The sequence below is a fragment of the Xenopus laevis genome, chromosome 9_10L (assembly GCF_017654675.1).
Source record: "Xenopus laevis strain J_2021 chromosome 9_10L, Xenopus_laevis_v10.1, whole genome shotgun sequence".
Taxonomy (NCBI): Eukaryota; Metazoa; Chordata; class Amphibia; order Anura; family Pipidae; genus Xenopus; species Xenopus laevis.
Window position 1 is genome coordinate 27,128,043 of NC_054387.1, and position 16,665 is coordinate 27,144,707.

General features: G+C 41.7%; 1 protein-coding gene across 5 annotated transcripts in view; it reads left to right on the forward strand.

The window, feature by feature from the left end:
- cep131.L (centrosomal protein 131kDa L homeolog) overlaps positions 1-16,217 on the forward strand; it is a 64,985-nt gene extending 48,768 nt beyond the window's left edge. For all 5 annotated transcript variants that reach the window (XM_041576229.1, XM_041576230.1, XM_018235070.2 and 2 more), the window contains 9 exons: positions 991-1,192; positions 1,878-1,985; positions 2,761-2,878; positions 3,760-3,834; positions 10,059-10,201; positions 10,589-10,766; positions 11,083-11,279; positions 13,983-14,043; positions 15,984-16,217. In XM_041576229.1, the coding sequence (XP_041432163.1) occupies positions 991-1,192; positions 1,878-1,985; positions 2,761-2,878; positions 3,760-3,834; positions 10,059-10,201; positions 10,589-10,766; positions 11,083-11,279; positions 13,983-14,043; positions 15,984-16,055 (1,154 nt within the window). In that variant the 3' untranslated portion in view covers positions 16,056-16,217. The remainder of the gene's footprint in view (positions 1-990; positions 1,193-1,877; positions 1,986-2,760; positions 2,879-3,759; positions 3,835-10,058; positions 10,202-10,588; positions 10,767-11,082; positions 11,280-13,982; positions 14,044-15,983) is intronic.
- The last annotated feature ends 448 nt before the right edge of the window (positions 16,218-16,665 follow it).

Genomic DNA, 16,665 nt, shown 5'->3' on the forward strand with positions numbered 1-16,665 from the left:
GCAGATATATATTATCTTGCTTGATGATGGGGATGAGGAGAATAAAGGTTCGTCTGGAGAGCTGCTCTGCATGGAGGAAAGGACTGACAGGTCAGCTTCGTGTTCTTCCTCCAGCCTTCTTCGCAGGACGACCCCCTGCAAGTATTCCTCTTGTGACGAGGGCAATGGGACTAGCTCGCACTTGTCGGACTGCCAGGAGGATTTGTGCGACAACTGCCTGTGGGCCCACCAGCGCATCCGACTTACCAAGGACCATGGCTCCTTCAGTATTATAATAGAAAGCAGGACAAATCCAAGGCAGTAGCTATGACTGCAAAGTGCTTTTATTGGGGAAAAGTGCTCCACAACATGTTTCGGGTGTTGGCCCTTTATCAAGTGTGATACATGCTGTCAGTCGCCGCACTATGGATTGGTTGCCCTGTCGCCTTTTCTGAAGAGGAGAGGAAGTGGAGTTTCAGTAAGTTATTTCTTAATGAAGACTTTGCAATTTCAAAGTTTAATTTGTCTTGGTGTTTTTTTTTTTTTTTGATGTATACTAACAAATGGTTTTTTTTTTAAAAAAATTGATGTTACTGGTCCTTTAAGATATGTAGAATACAATGGGTGCAGATTCAAGTGAATTAAACCCACTGTCTATAGGGTTTCTGTTATCTGCTATTTAACCCGTGCCATTATGCCCTATTTCAAATTAAATGGCTAGCCCCATGGCTACACAGCAGATTATGCAGTGTTTCTGAAGCAAACACACCAGTTTTACCTCTGTAGGGTAACGGTACATTTTATTTTAATTACTTTAAAACACTTTCTTTTTTTGATATGACTGTTAACATTAACACACTTCTATTTCTGCTCTGTTTGTATAAATGGTATTACCGTAAATGTAAATACCTGCCCACTGTTTTGTATACACAGATTTATACCTAAGGATATGTGAGACAAACTCTACTTAATAGCAATAGGATGCTAAGTTTGTTACCCTTGACTTTACAGGGCTGGAACCTGAAATTCAGCGACTCATTTCTAAACATAAACAAGAAATCCGTAAGTTAAAAGCACTGCACGAGGCAGAACTACAGCAATCAGATGAGCGAGCCGCCCAGCGATATGTATGTCAGGCAGAGGAGATGCGGCAGAACCTTGAGCGTGAGAAAGAGGAAGTCAGCCAGAGGGAACGGGAGCTGGCAAAGCAAAGGTGAATTGGCAGGGACACCTGGTAACATGGCACCATGTAGAACCAATTATACCACAACTTAAAGGGTTGTGCTCCTTCCAAACACTTTTTTTTTTTCAATTCTTTAGATTGTTCACCAGACTTTTTTTCAGACTTTTTTCAATTACTTTCCATGTTTTTATTTTTCATAATTTTTCCAGAATTGAAGTCTAAATGTTTACATTACTGTCTCATGTTTCAGTCCAGCATCTCGGTATCCAATGCAGATTCTGAACTGTTACGATTAGTTAGTACATTTCTAAACAGGATATGTGGCATGTTAGCAACTATTGTATCAATTATAACAGCTGCTCATCAGGGCCAAAGATAAGAAATGTATCAATTAATGTATCAATTTAGAACAGTTACTACAGAGTCATTGAACCCCCCCCTGTTAAAAAAATGAAACTAAACTGCAATATTAAAAAAAACTCACAAATAGGAAATCGAAAGTAATTGAAAAAGTCTTTATTTCTGGTGAACTATCTGAAACCAACTAAACTTGAAAAAGTGTTGGAAGGTGAACAACGCTTTGTTAAATAAAATTTAGATGGGACTAAAACAATTATATCAGTTCCAGTATTTTTCGCACTTTGTCTTTTTTACTTTTTGTATTTATTGTCCTAAACCAACATACATGGACGTTACCATTTGTGTTTGTGCACAGGTATGAGAAGCATCTTGTTCAGGAAGAGCAATCACTGCAGGATCAGAGAAGGCGTCTGTTCCAAGAGGTATCGGAAGAGAAGGAGAGGCTCAACCAGCAGGCAGCCAGGTGAGTGCGTTGCATTAGCATTGGGTGGGAAATGTTATAGTATTCAAAATAGATCAGCACAATAACAACATACGAATAATAAGAATAGCTCTTTTGTTTTGATCTCAGATGTGTACTTATATAAAAATTGTGTGTCCTTAGATAAACTCTGCCATTTTGGAACATTGTCTACATTTTCTACAGTATAGAAAATGAAGTAGAACAGAGAAACCATGAATTGAATACCATCTATTCTTTTTCATGTAACATGTTACCATGGAGACTGAGCTAGGTTCCCTTGGCAGTTTGCTACAAAAAGCGAAAATGAGCATATACTTGTAAATAAAGTGCATGTAATATATAATAAACTATAATAAAAAGCACATCCTTGTTGATAGTATAGTCCAACACTTAAACTAAATCGAGAAAAATCAATTACTCCATGATCTAGTCCAGGAAATGTGCAACTAAATATGTTTATCATTATTGAGGCAAGTAAAGCTGGCAACACACACACTTCAGTGCATTCATGGTCCTTCCTGGCTGAGCTCATGAGGTTGGACAGGAACACAGTTAATTGGCTAAAAAGGAAAGTTTGGTATGTGGCCATCTGCCAAACACAGACCTACACAGGCCTACTATTGCATCTATCCTGTCACAACTGCATGCTGTATTCTGTGAAAGAACAAGTGTGTTCAGCTGTCATCTTTTTGCACCAGTGACTGCTGTGTGCTTGTTTTTGTTCTGTACTTTACACTTCTGTTTTGTGGTGATGGATACGGGGTATCTTATACAGGCAGAGAGCTGAGTTGGATGAACTAAGAAAGCAGCTGGAGAATAACTGTGCACTGGCCACAAGAGTACTAAAGGAAGAATATGAAAAGAGCAAGGATGAGCAGGAGAGAAGGCACCAGGTAAGCAACCTCTTTATCTGTGGAGTTCTCTGCAGAAAACTTTGTGTTTGGTAACAGGAATGTTCAAAATATTATAATGTTACAATTTTGATAAGAACAGATGTCATCACTGTGGAGAGACTAACTAACATATACTAACATTAACATTAGGTGGGGGTGCAATGAGGCTGTGACCACAAAATACATATAGACAAATACAAGAGGTCCTCTGCACTCAACACATTATCAATATATTTAAGACATTTTGTGCATACAGCTACTTAAAAATTGCCTTAACCCTTAAACAAAATAGGGATTGTTTGTCCATATATTGCAATATATTTAAGCTGGCCAACTACGTCAAAGTCATCCCATATCTGGCCAGTCCTACACTCAAAGTGCATCTGATTCATTAAGAATTCTATTGCTTCTTGTGTGTGTCTGGGCTTGTTTCTTTGTGTGTATTTAGAGGAATGTCCTGTCCTGTGGAGATGAGAAGGAGGAGTTATAGTGTAAACATGATAATCTGAAAGATCAGTATCCATGGCCACCCCAGAATGTGTCTAATGATTTTGGCTAGGCTGTTTTGTTTGACTGTCATTTACATTTATTTTTTAAAATCCTTGTTCAGTATAATGTCCCTTAAATCCTTTCTTTTTTATTTTAGAAATATGTTAATTCCTCCATGCTGTGCTTTAATTTTTAACATAATTAGCCTAGCATTACTGTAACAATCCTGTGTTTTCTCTATATTAATAATAGAGCGACAACAAGAATTAGATCTAAATTGTTTTCCGAGTGACAGCGAAAATGGTTCAAGCCTAGTTCATAATAGCCCCTGCTTTTTGCTCCTTTTGGAGTTTGACTAAAACATTAATTTTTGATTGCTTAATATATTTCAGGCTGAGATAAAAGCCCTAAAGGAGCGGTTGGATATTGAGAAGCAAGCTTGGGAACAGAACTACATAAAGAAGGAGGTATTATTCTACCCCAACCCCTGGAAAAATATCCTTGTATACAAGTAATGCTTATCTACCAACTATAAAGTATTAAGGCCTAGGATGCTATAAATATATTGAAATATTTAAATTTCCATAATAAAAGGTGGAGGTGTTGCTTTTGCGGGAGACGCTGTAGCTCACCGCAAGTCCCCAGGGAAAGCCTCCTCTGCTGGTCCCTACCACAGCACGGTTCAGCTAAGATTTTCTTCATATATATATAGATATATATATCCATATTATACTTATAGTGTTATTTCACTACTATTATCATGTCTGAGGGAACTGGTGACAGGCCTTTTTCTAGGGGGGCACCTTCTCAGGTCAGATATGTAGCCTGTGCCACCTGCCGCAAACGTTTGCCTCCTGGGCACAAAGAGCCTTTATGTAATAAATGCAAGCCACCTGTGGTTGGTCCTGAATCTCCAGCACCTGCTCCCCCCCAGGTAGACCAAGGTGTTCAAGGGGAGCCTGCGTCTCCACTTACAAGCTCTCCTCCTCCAGGGCCCTCTCATAAATTGCCTTCCACTCCAGAGTGGGCATCACAGTTAGCTTCTGGGATACCTTTGTTGGCACAGTCTCTAGATAAGCTGCTTTCCCGCCTTGATAAGCCAAAGGGGAAAGTTTCAAAACGCAGAGCTCCTTCCCCATCCAAAGAAGAGAGCGATTCTCCTCCTAGAGGTTTTTCGCCATTCCTACCTGATTCCGGTGATGAATTTGGACAATCAGAAGGCGAACTCTTATCTGACTCAGAAAGGGAGGATGAGGATTCACACAGGAATTCCTCCGAGTCTGTAGATGCTCTAATTACCTCTGTGCTTGAGACGCTCCATTTTCAGGACTCAGGGGCATCATCTGACACCACTAAGAGCCTGTTTAAACGTCATAGTAAGACCTCACCTGTTTTTCCTGCTCATGCTCAACTTGATCAGATCATACAACAGGAATGGGACACTCCAGAGAGACGTTTTCAGACAAATCGAAAGTTTCAAAGACTCTATCCATTTCCTAAGGAGCTTATAGAAAGGTGGTCAATGCCACCTTCAGTGGATCCTCCGGTATCCAGGCTCTCCAAAAACACCGCTCTTCCTGTTCCGGATGCCTCATCTTTCAGAGATTCGATGGATAAGAAACTGGAAAGTCTTCTTCGCTCCGTGTTCTCAGCTTCAGGCACTTCGATACGACCTGTCCTTGCCATGGCATGGGTCAGCAGAGCAGTCCGGTCCTGGTCAGACTCCCTACTTACTGCCATTGATTCCGGGACACCTCGCCATGAGCTTTCTCAATATGCTTCCCAAATTAAGGAAGCGAATGATTACCTATGTGAGGCTTCACTGGATGCACTACAGGTCATCAGCAGATCATCGGCACTTTCTGTAGCAGCCCGTAGATCACTTTGGATGAAACTCTGGTCAGCAGACCTTTCCTCAAAGAAGTCTCTAACCTCCATTCCCTTTAAAGGCAAGCTTCTGTTCGGTCCTGACCTGGACAAGATTATCAGCCAAGCAACAGGGGGCAAGAGCACCCTACTACCACAACCTAAGGCTCGTCCCTCGTTCCGCAAGGGAAAAAATTTTCGTGGCTCCCAGGCCAAGCACTCGAGATCTTCTCCACCTCGACAGTCTTTTGCAAACAGAGGACGCTTTAGTAGTAAACAGAGATCCTCCTGGCAAAACAAGACAAGTCCCCCCTAAGGCGGGGGACAAGACTGCCTCAGCATGACTACAGCTGCACTTCGGCAGTCACAGGTCCGATAGGGGGCAGGCTCAGCAAATTTTCCAAAGTATGGACCGCACTCATTCAAGACTCCTGGATCCACGAGGTAGTAACCCAGGGCTACCATCTAGAATTTGCCTCAAGCCCCCCCAATCGTTTCTTCATGTCCAGACTGCCACAAAACTTAGACAAGAAGACAGCCTTCCTGGGTGCAATATCAACACTTTCAAAGGCGCAGGTGATCATTCCCGTACCAGTCACAGAACTCTTCAAGGGCTACTACTCAAACCTATTTGTAGTGCCCAAGAAGGACGGATCAGTAAGACCCATTTTGGATCTCAAGGAATTAAACAAATTTCTTCGTCATCGAAGATTCAAGATGGAGTCTCTCAGATCTGTAATTGCGGCCATGTCCCCGGGGCAATTTCTGATTTCTCTAGACATAAAGGATGCCTACCTTCATGTTCCCATTTTCCCTCCGCATCAGAGATATTTGCGATTTGCCTTCCAAAATTGCCACTACCAATTCACAAGCCTTCCCTTCGGGTTAATGTCCGCTCCGAGGGTCTTTACGAAGATCATGGCAGCAGCAACTGCAGTGATTCGCAATGCCGGAGTCTCCATCACACCCTATCTGGACGACCTGCTAATCAAAGCACCCTCCTTCTCGGAAGCTCAGAGATCTCTCCAGATATCCATGGACAAACTCCAGGAACTAGGCTGGGTCTTAAATCTAGAGAAGTCTTCCCTAACACCCAGCAAATCCATGGTCTTCCTGGGCATGCAATTCAATACACAAACACAGAGGATTTACCTACCTCAAGAGATCAGTCATCTCCAAGCCTTAGTGAAGTCGCTTCTTCAGAGGCCCCACCACTCAGTCAAGTTTTGCATGAGGGTGTTAGGGGTCATGGTATCCACCATAGAAGCAGTACCATTCGCACAATTCCATCTACGGGAGCTCCAGTGGAATATTCTGAGGTTTTGGAAGAGGAAATCCCTTTTTCAAGAGATTCGACTGTCCGGCAGGACAAGGACATCTCTCCTCTGGTGGTTGGACAGCACTCATCTATCCCTGGGCAAACCCATGGGAGAGCTGTCATGGCGCATACTAACGACGGACGCGAGCCTCTTCGGATGGGGGGCAGTTCTAGAGGGCCACTTTGCTCAGGGTCAATGGAACTCACTGGAAGTGAGATTACAGATCAACCTGCTCGAGATTTGTGCAATCCGTCTAGCCCTAATCCATTGGCAACAAATTCTACGGAGTCAGGCCATAAAGATACAGTCCGACAACGCCACCGCAGTTGCCTATATCAACCACCAGGGGGGCACAAGAAGCAGAGGTGCACTAGACGAAGTCAATCTAATTTTCAAATGGGCCGAATCTCACCAGACCCATCTGTCAGACGTTTACATCCCAGGCCTGCTAAATTGGGAAGCGGACTATCTAAGCAGACAATCCCTAGACCCAGGAGAGTGGTCGTTGAAGGATGAGATCTTCCAGGAGATAACACAGATGTGGGGCACTCCAGAAGTGGATCTAATGGCGACCAGGCACAACCGAAGGGTACCAGCGTTCATGGCTCGTTACAGAGATCCACTGGCGATAACAGCAGATGCTCTAACAGCCAAGTGGCAATTCCAGCTGGCCTATGCATTTCCACCTCTACCTCTAGTACCCAGGACTCTCAGGAAGCTTCAGCGAGAGCAGACCACTCTCATCCTCATAGCTCCAAGATGGCCGAGACGCTCCTGGTACACAGATCTTCTCAACATGTCCGTAGCAGAGCCTTGGACCCTACCTCAAGTCCCCGATCTTCTATCTCAAGGACCGATTTGCCACCCAAATCCAACAAATCTAAGTTTGACGGCATGGCTCTTGAAATCGAAATCCTGACCCAAAAAGGGTTTTCCAAGTCAGTGGCTAATACCATGTGCGCAGCTAGAAAGCCTGTCTCGGCAAGGACTTACCATAGAGTCTGGTCTACCTACCACCAATGGTGTGTAAGTCATAGGAAGCAGTTCAAACGATTCTCTATTCCGAACATACTTGAGTTCCTGCAAGAGGGCCTTTCCATGGGTCTATCCCTCGGTTCTCTAAAGTCACAAGTCTCTGCCTTATCCGTTCTTTTTCAGAAACAAATTGCTCTCCTACCTGACGTCAAGACTTTTATGCAGGGAGTATCACATTTGGCTCCTCCAGTTCGAGCACCAGCTCCCCTATGGGATCTCACCCTAGTTCTACGAGCTCTCCAAGACCCTCCTTTCGAGCCATTAGGATCCGTACCGCTTCTCTGGCTTACCTGGAAAATTACCTTTCTTCTGGCCATTACCACTGCAAGACGTGTTTCTGAGCTCAGCGCACTGTCATGCAAACCACCTTTCCTCGTTTTTCACCATGATAGGGCGGTTCTACGCACCATTGCATCTTTTTTGCCTAAAGTTGTATCTGAATTTCACTTAAACCAAGAGATTACTATACCGACCTTTTGTCCCTCACCTTCCAATCCTAAGGAGAGGGCTCTACATACCCTGGATCCTGTCAGAGCCTTAAAGTTTTACCTGCACAGAGTACAGGACTTTCGCAAAGTGGACTCCTTACTTGTCATTTCTTCAGGCCCCCACCAAGGAGGTGCGGCCACAAAATCATCCATTTCATGCTGGATCAAGCAAGCGATTCAACGAGCCTACGTGGCACGTGGAAGAACGCCACCATCTAGACTCACAGCCCACTCTACTAGGGGAATGAGTACGTCCTGGGCGTTCAGGAACCAAGCATCAGCAGAACAGCTGTGCAAGGCAGCTACGTGGACCTCTGTCCACTCCTTTTCAAAGTTTTACCATTTCGATACCTTTGCGGCTTCTGACACTCGCTTTGGCAGAAGGGTGCTTCAAGCCGCCGTGGCTACTTCCACCTAGGCCTCACTCTCCCTCCCGGAGATTTAAGGGGACAGCTTTGGTATGTCCCCACTGTCCCTGTGTCCCCCAAGATGACTTAGAGAAAAGGAGATTTTGTGTACTCACCGTTAAATCTTTTTCTCTTGGTCACTTGGGGGACACAGGGCTTCCCTCCCTGGACTGAGGCCCTCATTTTTCCGTTAGACATGTTTAATACTAAGTTTTACGGTTAATTAAAGTTTTCCTGTTGACTTTGGAACAAACTGATCTAAGCTCCGCCTGCTGGGGGTATAGCCAGTAGAGGAGGGGCTAAGTTTTTCCTACTGTTGTGTCCTGCCCTCCTGGATGTACCAGCTATACCCCACTGTCCCTGTGTCCCCCAAGTGACCAAGAGAAAAAGATTTAACGGTGAGTACACAAAATCTCCTTTTCCGTCCCCAATAAAATTGAAACTCTTGGGCATACTGAGGATCTCAAGAAACCCCTCTCGGTACCAGACTGTTGCTAGCAGGAAGCACATCTTTACCAAATCTACTGTATATACCAAGTGGCAGCGAGACATCCTACAACTTACCCTAGAACAATGGGAAGATGTCCTAGAGGCCATTTTTGACAGGATCATTTGCAGTAGGGACAGGTTAACTCAACTAAAATACCTCCATCGCAAATACATCCCCATAGGTTACATAAAATTGATCCTGAAATCAGACAAGAGTGCCTCAGATGCCAACACTTCCCAGTTGACTTTTTCCACTTAGTGTGGAACTGTCCCAGGGCACGATGCTTTTGGGGGAATGTAGTGGAAAGTATACAGGACAAAACTGGTTTGGTTCTCCCACTGGACCCCATGGTAATTTTACTTAACCAGGTCCAAAGTTCACAACCTGGGAGGCAGTGATTGACAAGGCCATCCCTCTATATAAGCTCACATGCCCTAAGATCTTGAACCTCTTAGGACCCCTAACAAAATCAAAAGCCTGGAGACAAAACTTCCACTATTCTTCTAGATATGTCCCCCAAACAAAATGGTCCTAAAAGGATAAGTACTCAGGAGCTTAGTATTAAGAAGGCACACTAATGAAGGACAAATGGCAACTGTATTCAAGTATGAGATTAATGACACTGCAATGTTTCTTTTGATTTGTGGTTGATGTTTATTTTATATTCAACTTACCGTACAATAAGCAAATGATGACCTGCTATACAATGTAACAATGTGTACATTTAAAATTAATAAAATAATTATTAAAAAAAGAAAAGGGTGATGTTACTATCTGATTCCCAAGTGGCATCTTTACATGCACGGATAGATTGCCAACTGAGCTTTCCTATGAATGACCAGTTTGTAGTCTTTATGTTAATGATTTATTTTATATATTGCAGATCAGTATTATTAATGTTATCAAATATTTTCTTAAACAGTCTTTTCAAGGCAAAGAAATAAAGCCTAACACCTTCATACATTTCGAAATCCACAATACCAGCATTTAGAAATCACAAGATAACTTTATTCTTGAATAGTTATGATTTATGTATGTGAGTACATGAACAGATCTGTACAACTCATTGCATTCTCTTGCATTCAGGAAGCTTGGCTGCTGTCACGGGAGAGAGAGCTGAAAGAAGAAGTTAGGAAAGGGAGAGACAAAGAAATTGAACATGTCATCCAGCGCCTGGAGTCAGAGATGTCGACAACCAAAGAAGAATGTGAGAGAGCCGGTGAAAATAGGTGAGAGCAGAAATTTGCCTCATAAAGCCAAAGCAATCTAGTAGTGCCCTATGAAGGAGGTTCATTATCATCCTGGGAGACTCATTGCAACATAATATGTATACTTCACCACAATAGGACAGGTATTGTTAACAGTGGCACTTAATTTATTGACCTTCGTCTTGCTTACTAAGGGAATCAGTGGATGTGAATCAGTTAAGATGAATTCCCCCACACCAGAGCCCTGCATTTTGAAAAACTTCAGAAGAATAACATCTGTGATCTTGATTGTTTTCCATCCCTCAACATATTTACTTCCCTGTTTGTATAGTGATCTGCAAAGGAAGCACTTTTTGGTATTAAATTAAAATGTATCTGTTTACACAAGCCTTTGTGCTTCTTTTGCAGGATTAAACGTATACGAGATAAGTATGATTCAGAGCTGCAAGAATTGGAGCGATCAGAGAGGAAGCTGCAGCAACGCTGTAATCAGCTGAAGGAGCGAGTTACGGAGCTAGAGGGAGAACAGATCCAGCTTCAGGGGCTTCTAAGACAGAAAGAGCAGGAGGTTGAAGACATCAGGAAGGTGAGCGGGGCAAAAGAGAATATACAGGGCTCTCTCTGTTGCAGGGGATGATAGAGAAATATTTGTAATGTTAGAGCAAGTGACCATACTCTGCAAAATGGATTATATGCTATGGGAATATTTACATAAAACATTTATTCTGTGTTGACCTACTACTCAGCCTCCAAGTAGTACATGTGGGGTATCACTTTTCACCTATTCTTGCAGGGCTGTAATTCAGATAGATTTATAGGTAAAATGTGGCATGAGATGTCCCTGTATCAGTAATATCTCAGTAACATCTCATTCACCAGATTTTCTTTACTACCTTCTCCAGTTTACTGACCGCCTAAGTGAGGAAAGAAAGAGCCTGTCTGAAGTAATCCGTCAGGAGTTTGCAGATAGACTTGTACTGACAGAGGAAGAGAATAGGCATCTAAAAACTGAGGCATCAGAAGCAAGAGCCAGACATCGCCTGGAGCTGGAAAGAGTCAACCGTGAGAAAGATGAGGAACTGGAGGAGGTGCATAAGAGGCAAGTAGTGTGTGTTTTAGTGTCTTCAATAATAGCTTCAAATAACAGATTATGGATAAAATGTTTTTGCATTTCTGCTATAATGTATATATTAGACCGGTAATTGAGGAATTTTTGTCAACCTTTTACAGAGCAAAGCAAGCAACTCTCTTGCCATATTTATGCAGCAGGAGTTCGGTAGCATTAGAAACTTCAACTGACAGATTGAGATAGGACAGTCAGGTTGACAAAACAGTCAGGTTTAGGAACTTTATCAATTGCTTACAAAAACATACCTGAGCATAAAACGATCAACATGACCTATAGCTAACTTTTAATGTACATTCATATTTTAAAAAGTAGTTTTCTAGTTCAAGCCTATGTAAATTCACTGTTTCCAAAACAGAACTGTGTAATGTCTGATGCTGAAGCACACCACAACATGCTGGAACATCCTCTATCACATGGATAGAGTTGCTCTTCCAGCTTCTTTCCATACAGGAGAAAGTATCATGTGAAAAAATTACTATGTGTATTTGACATAATCCTAAATACTTGTTTACAAAAACAGACACGGCTATGAGCGCAGGGGGTATTTTAGGTGGGTGGTGGGGTTGTTTTATTGGCAGCAGCAGCTCTCTGTGTGCCCATCCCCTGCATATTGGTCTTTGTGCCTGTGGAGGAAGTAACCCATGTCTTTGTGATTGGACTAGTTCAGGGCAATATATGGTAATTATGCTGCTTGCTATGTACTTTTTTAGTTTATGCTTAAAATTAGCTCAGGTTATGATGTGACATAGGGAAAGCATCAGGTCATGCTGGTTTGAAAGTATGGCCCAGTTAACGAAGAATGAGTTTGTTTGTTCAAGGCTTGAGTGTAAAGCTGGCCATAGACACACAGATCCTATAGTATGAATCGAGGATTCATACAATTTTCGGATCGTGTGTGGTGAGTGCGGAACATCTTTCGTCCGGCGGAGATCGGTTCTTTGGTCGATCGGACAGGTTTGATTTTGACCCAACCGATCCCTCCAGAAGCCCATTGCGCATCATAATCGGATTGTTCAGCAGTACGGCCCGATTATAGCCATGCTCGTTAATGGCATATTGGGGAAAGATCCGCTCGTTTGGCAACCTTTAGTCTTTTAATCACCCAGCACTAGGTACATAATCAATATTGCACAGAGCTTAACAGGAAGGGTTATATTGTGTTATGCTGGGGTTAACCTCCTTGTCATCAGACAAAATAAAGAATCCATTGCAAGCTGCATGCTATTTTCCATGGCTGTTTGGGACTGTTGTGTTGGTGTCTTTAGATTACACAACATTATGTATGTAGCACATTCAGTGTGGTATCCCTCACAAATTATTATATGCAAGTTTGCAGAAGAAAAATATCTCTCTGGGAAAACCCAACACAGTAGAGATTTTGTTTAAAGCCATCATCAATCCTTTGCTTGTGCATTGCTGTCTACAGTGTTAGAGTTCATATTGAGCTTAGGGTGCAGAATTGTGCCAATATTGTGGCAATAATAAGCATTCAAGCTCACACATAAGCCTTGTGTGACCCTGGAATATGTTAATCATCATAATAGCATACTTCATTAGCCCCAGCCCACAACATTAATATATAATAATTTGGTCCATGAATATGAAACATATGGAATAACTGGCTCATGCCATGGAAAAAATTGCAAATTGGCCATCAGTTTTTTCCCATACTTCTATGATTGTTGTTTTCAGCAGAAGAAAACATTTTATTTTAATTGTAAAACCAATAACCTTGGCAACAAGATGTTTTTACCCAATGAAAGAAAAAGCAACTGTATAATAAACACTTAAAGGAGAAGGAAAGGTTAAAACTAAGTAAGCCTTATAAGAAAGGTCCATCTTAATATACCAGTAAACCCCCAAAGTAGTGCTGCTCTGAGTCCCCTGTCAAAAAAAACAATGCATTTCTTTCCTTCAATTGTGTACACATGGGCTTCTGTAACAGACTTCCTGCCTTCAGCTTAAACCTCATTGCCCTGGGCAAGAGCATGCTCAGTTTGCTCCTCTCCCCCCCCCCTTCTCTACTGTAATCTGAGCCCAGAGCAGGGAGAGACTCAGGCAGGAAGTGATGTCACACCATGTTAATACTGCAGCTCCTATCCTAAACAAACAGAGAGATTCTAGAGCTTTTTACTCTGGTATAGCAAAACATTCTACAGAATAAATATTGCATTCTAGCTTTCACTATTACAGCTAATCTATTGGCAATAAAATGCCTCGGTAGCTTTCCTTCTCCTTTAAGTAGCAATTTTAATGCTTTTACAGTTATTTGTAAATGTATTTGCTACTGAAAACAGTATCTGCCCCTTTCTCCTCCCTATTGGTTCTGACTCTTGAAGTATAGCAGAAATCAGAACCTGTGGTGCAAAGAATAGAAAGGACAGACATACTCTGCATTCAGTAGAAGTTACATTTACAAATAACCTTAAAGCAATATTACATTTTCAATCCATGTATATTCATGTGCATTATTTCTGTAGAAATGTGCAGGTGTTTCTGTTGTATTTTAGTACATTTAGAAGGGTTTTTTTTTTTGTGTTTCTAACTTTTGGGTGTGTATTTCTGAATAGCTTAGGTAGGTGTCTGTATATATTTTGTAATTAGCTGAAAAGGAATTTCTGACTTTCTGGAAAATATAAAATAAAACTTACTGGATTTGTGCTTCTTATGCAGGGTGAAGACAGCCATAGTGAAAAAAGAAGAAACTGTAAACAGTCTACGAAAGCAATGCGAGGTCAGCCTTCCATACTGATTAATCTTATACACCCTCAAACATCTCATCCTCAAGTACACCAAGTTATCTAATCTTGCATAGTTTAGTAGACCATAGCTTTTCTAGTCATACAGCAGGGAAAATAAGTATTGAACACGTCAACATTTTTCTCTGTAAATATGGAATTTGCTGTCTGTAAAAATTGGAATGAAACAGGGAATAAGTATTGAACACTTACTGAAATTGATTTAAAAAGCCTTTGTTGGTAATGACCGCTTCAAGACACCTCCTGTGTGGAGAAACTAGTCACATACATTGCTCAGGTGCGATTTTAGCCCATTCTTCCACAAACACTGTTTTAAAATCTTGAAGGTTCTGGGGGCCTCTTCTATGAACTCTGATCTTCAGTTTTTTCCATAGATTTTCAATTGGATTTAAGTCGAGTGATTGACTGGGCCATTCTAGCAGCTTTATTTTCTTTCTCTGAAACCAATTAAGAGTTTCATTGGCTGTGTGTTTGGGATCAATGTATTTCTAAATGTTCATCTTCAGCATCCTGGTAGTTGGCAGCAGATTTTATCAAGAAGTCCCAGTACATTTCTCCATTCATCCTTCCTTCAATTATATGAAGTCTGCCAGTACCATATGCTGAGAAACAGCCCCACAGCATGATGTTCCCACCTCCAAACTTCACTTTTGGTATGATGTTTTGGGGTGATGTGCAGTGCCATTTCTCCTCCAAACATGGTGTGTGCAATGACATCCAAAGAGTACAATTTTGGTCGCTTGTGACCAGAATATTTCATTGGCTTGTCCAAATGTTGTGCAGCAAAGTTAAACAAGTTTCAACATGCTTTTTCTTCAGCAAGAGTGTTGTGTTGTGAGAGTGCATAGAGGCCATGTCGGTTGAGTGCATTACTTATTGTTTTCTTTGAAACAACTGTACCTGCTAATTAAAGGTCTTTCTGAAGCTCTCCGCGAGTGATCCTTGGCTCTTGGACAACTCTTCTGATTGTTCTTTTGACTCTTCTGTCAGAAATCTTGCAAGGAGCACCTGGTCATAACCGGTTTAGGGTGAAATGATGTTCTTTCCACTTCCAGATTATGGCCCCCAATGGTGCTCACTGGAACATTCAGAAGTTTAGAAATGCATCAGTAACCAATGCCATCAGTACGTTTTGCAACAATAAGGTTGCGATGGTCTTGAGAGAGCTCTTTGCTTTTACCCATCATGAGATGCTTCTTGTGTGATACCTTGGTAATGAGAAACCTTTTTATAGGACATCAATTGGGACTAAACCAGCTGATATTTATTGACACTGATAGGGGACAGGATTGCTTTCTAAATACTGACAGATTTCAGCAAGTTTCTTGGCTTTTCATGCCTTTTTGCACCTCCTTTTCTTCATCTGTTCAATACTTGTTCCCTGTGTCATTCCACTTTTTTCTATTACACTTAACTTAATTTATGGATTTACTTGTTTTCATTCCTTTGTATGTGTTGATTACTTGGATTGTTACCAACATCTGGAGTACATTTCATGTCAATTGCCCCCATTAGAAATATATTTACTGAGAAAACATTGACACTTTCAATATTTATATTCACTGCTGTTTGTTCTTATGTCTATAGTTGCAGGTGTATCCATAACAGCCAGTTTGCACACACACCAAACCTGAGGCTGGGGCCCTCTGTTTTCTTGCTGTTCTTTAAGCTCTGCTGTTGAGAAATCTCAGCTGTAAGCGTCCTATAGCAACTTTTTCACACCTTTAAAATACTATCTGACCCTGGCAACCAAAACGCTAGTTTACTGTGGTGCTTACATTTTATTAGTGTACAATTTCAAATCATTATCAAGTTCCTAGGATGGTTGACCATCTTTCTGAAAGATCAGACAGCCCAATGGAGTTCGTGGTAATGTCCAAGCTTTCCATTAACTGTGATCATTTATGTCATACAGGCAGCTGTTAAGAGAGCAGATCACTTGGAGGCTTTACTGGATCAGCAACGGAAACAGCTTTTGGCAAAATAGCTGTCCCTTTAATTGGACTCGCGCCCTCCCTAGTTGGGGTCTTGTGGCTGAAGGTGATACTTTGCGGGATTTTATTCTCTGGGTTTTCTGTTTCCATCCGATTTCATGTTTATGTTCCCCTAATTGTTTTTAACAGTAAAACAAGCATTTTTTCTTTTTTTACCTCCATGTGACTCGTGTATTTGTTTCAGTTACTTACACAGAATACTAACAGGGTAATATACAGTAGTCCACATGGTTGCCTTAAATATATATCATAAATAAGGTGGGAAACCAAGAGTCATTAAGTTGCCATTTTCATCAGTCTCTAAACTGGCCACAATTGGGGTGATAGTGAAGCAGGTCCTATTATGAGCAACCTTTTTATAGTCCCATAGGATCACAGCTAAATACTCTGGGCTATAACCAACTCATCTGCGCTGAGGGTAAGTGATGGGAGTGCACTTCCCTCCTGCTTCCCATGTTCTACAGTTATCATCAGATCAAAACATTTCAGGCATTTCAAGGCCACTGAGACACCAAACACTGGATACACTAGTATTGTAGGTTTTTCTAGAGAAAGTAAGGTTTTATAAATACACTGAGAAGTGTAAAAGGTTTCACAATGCAT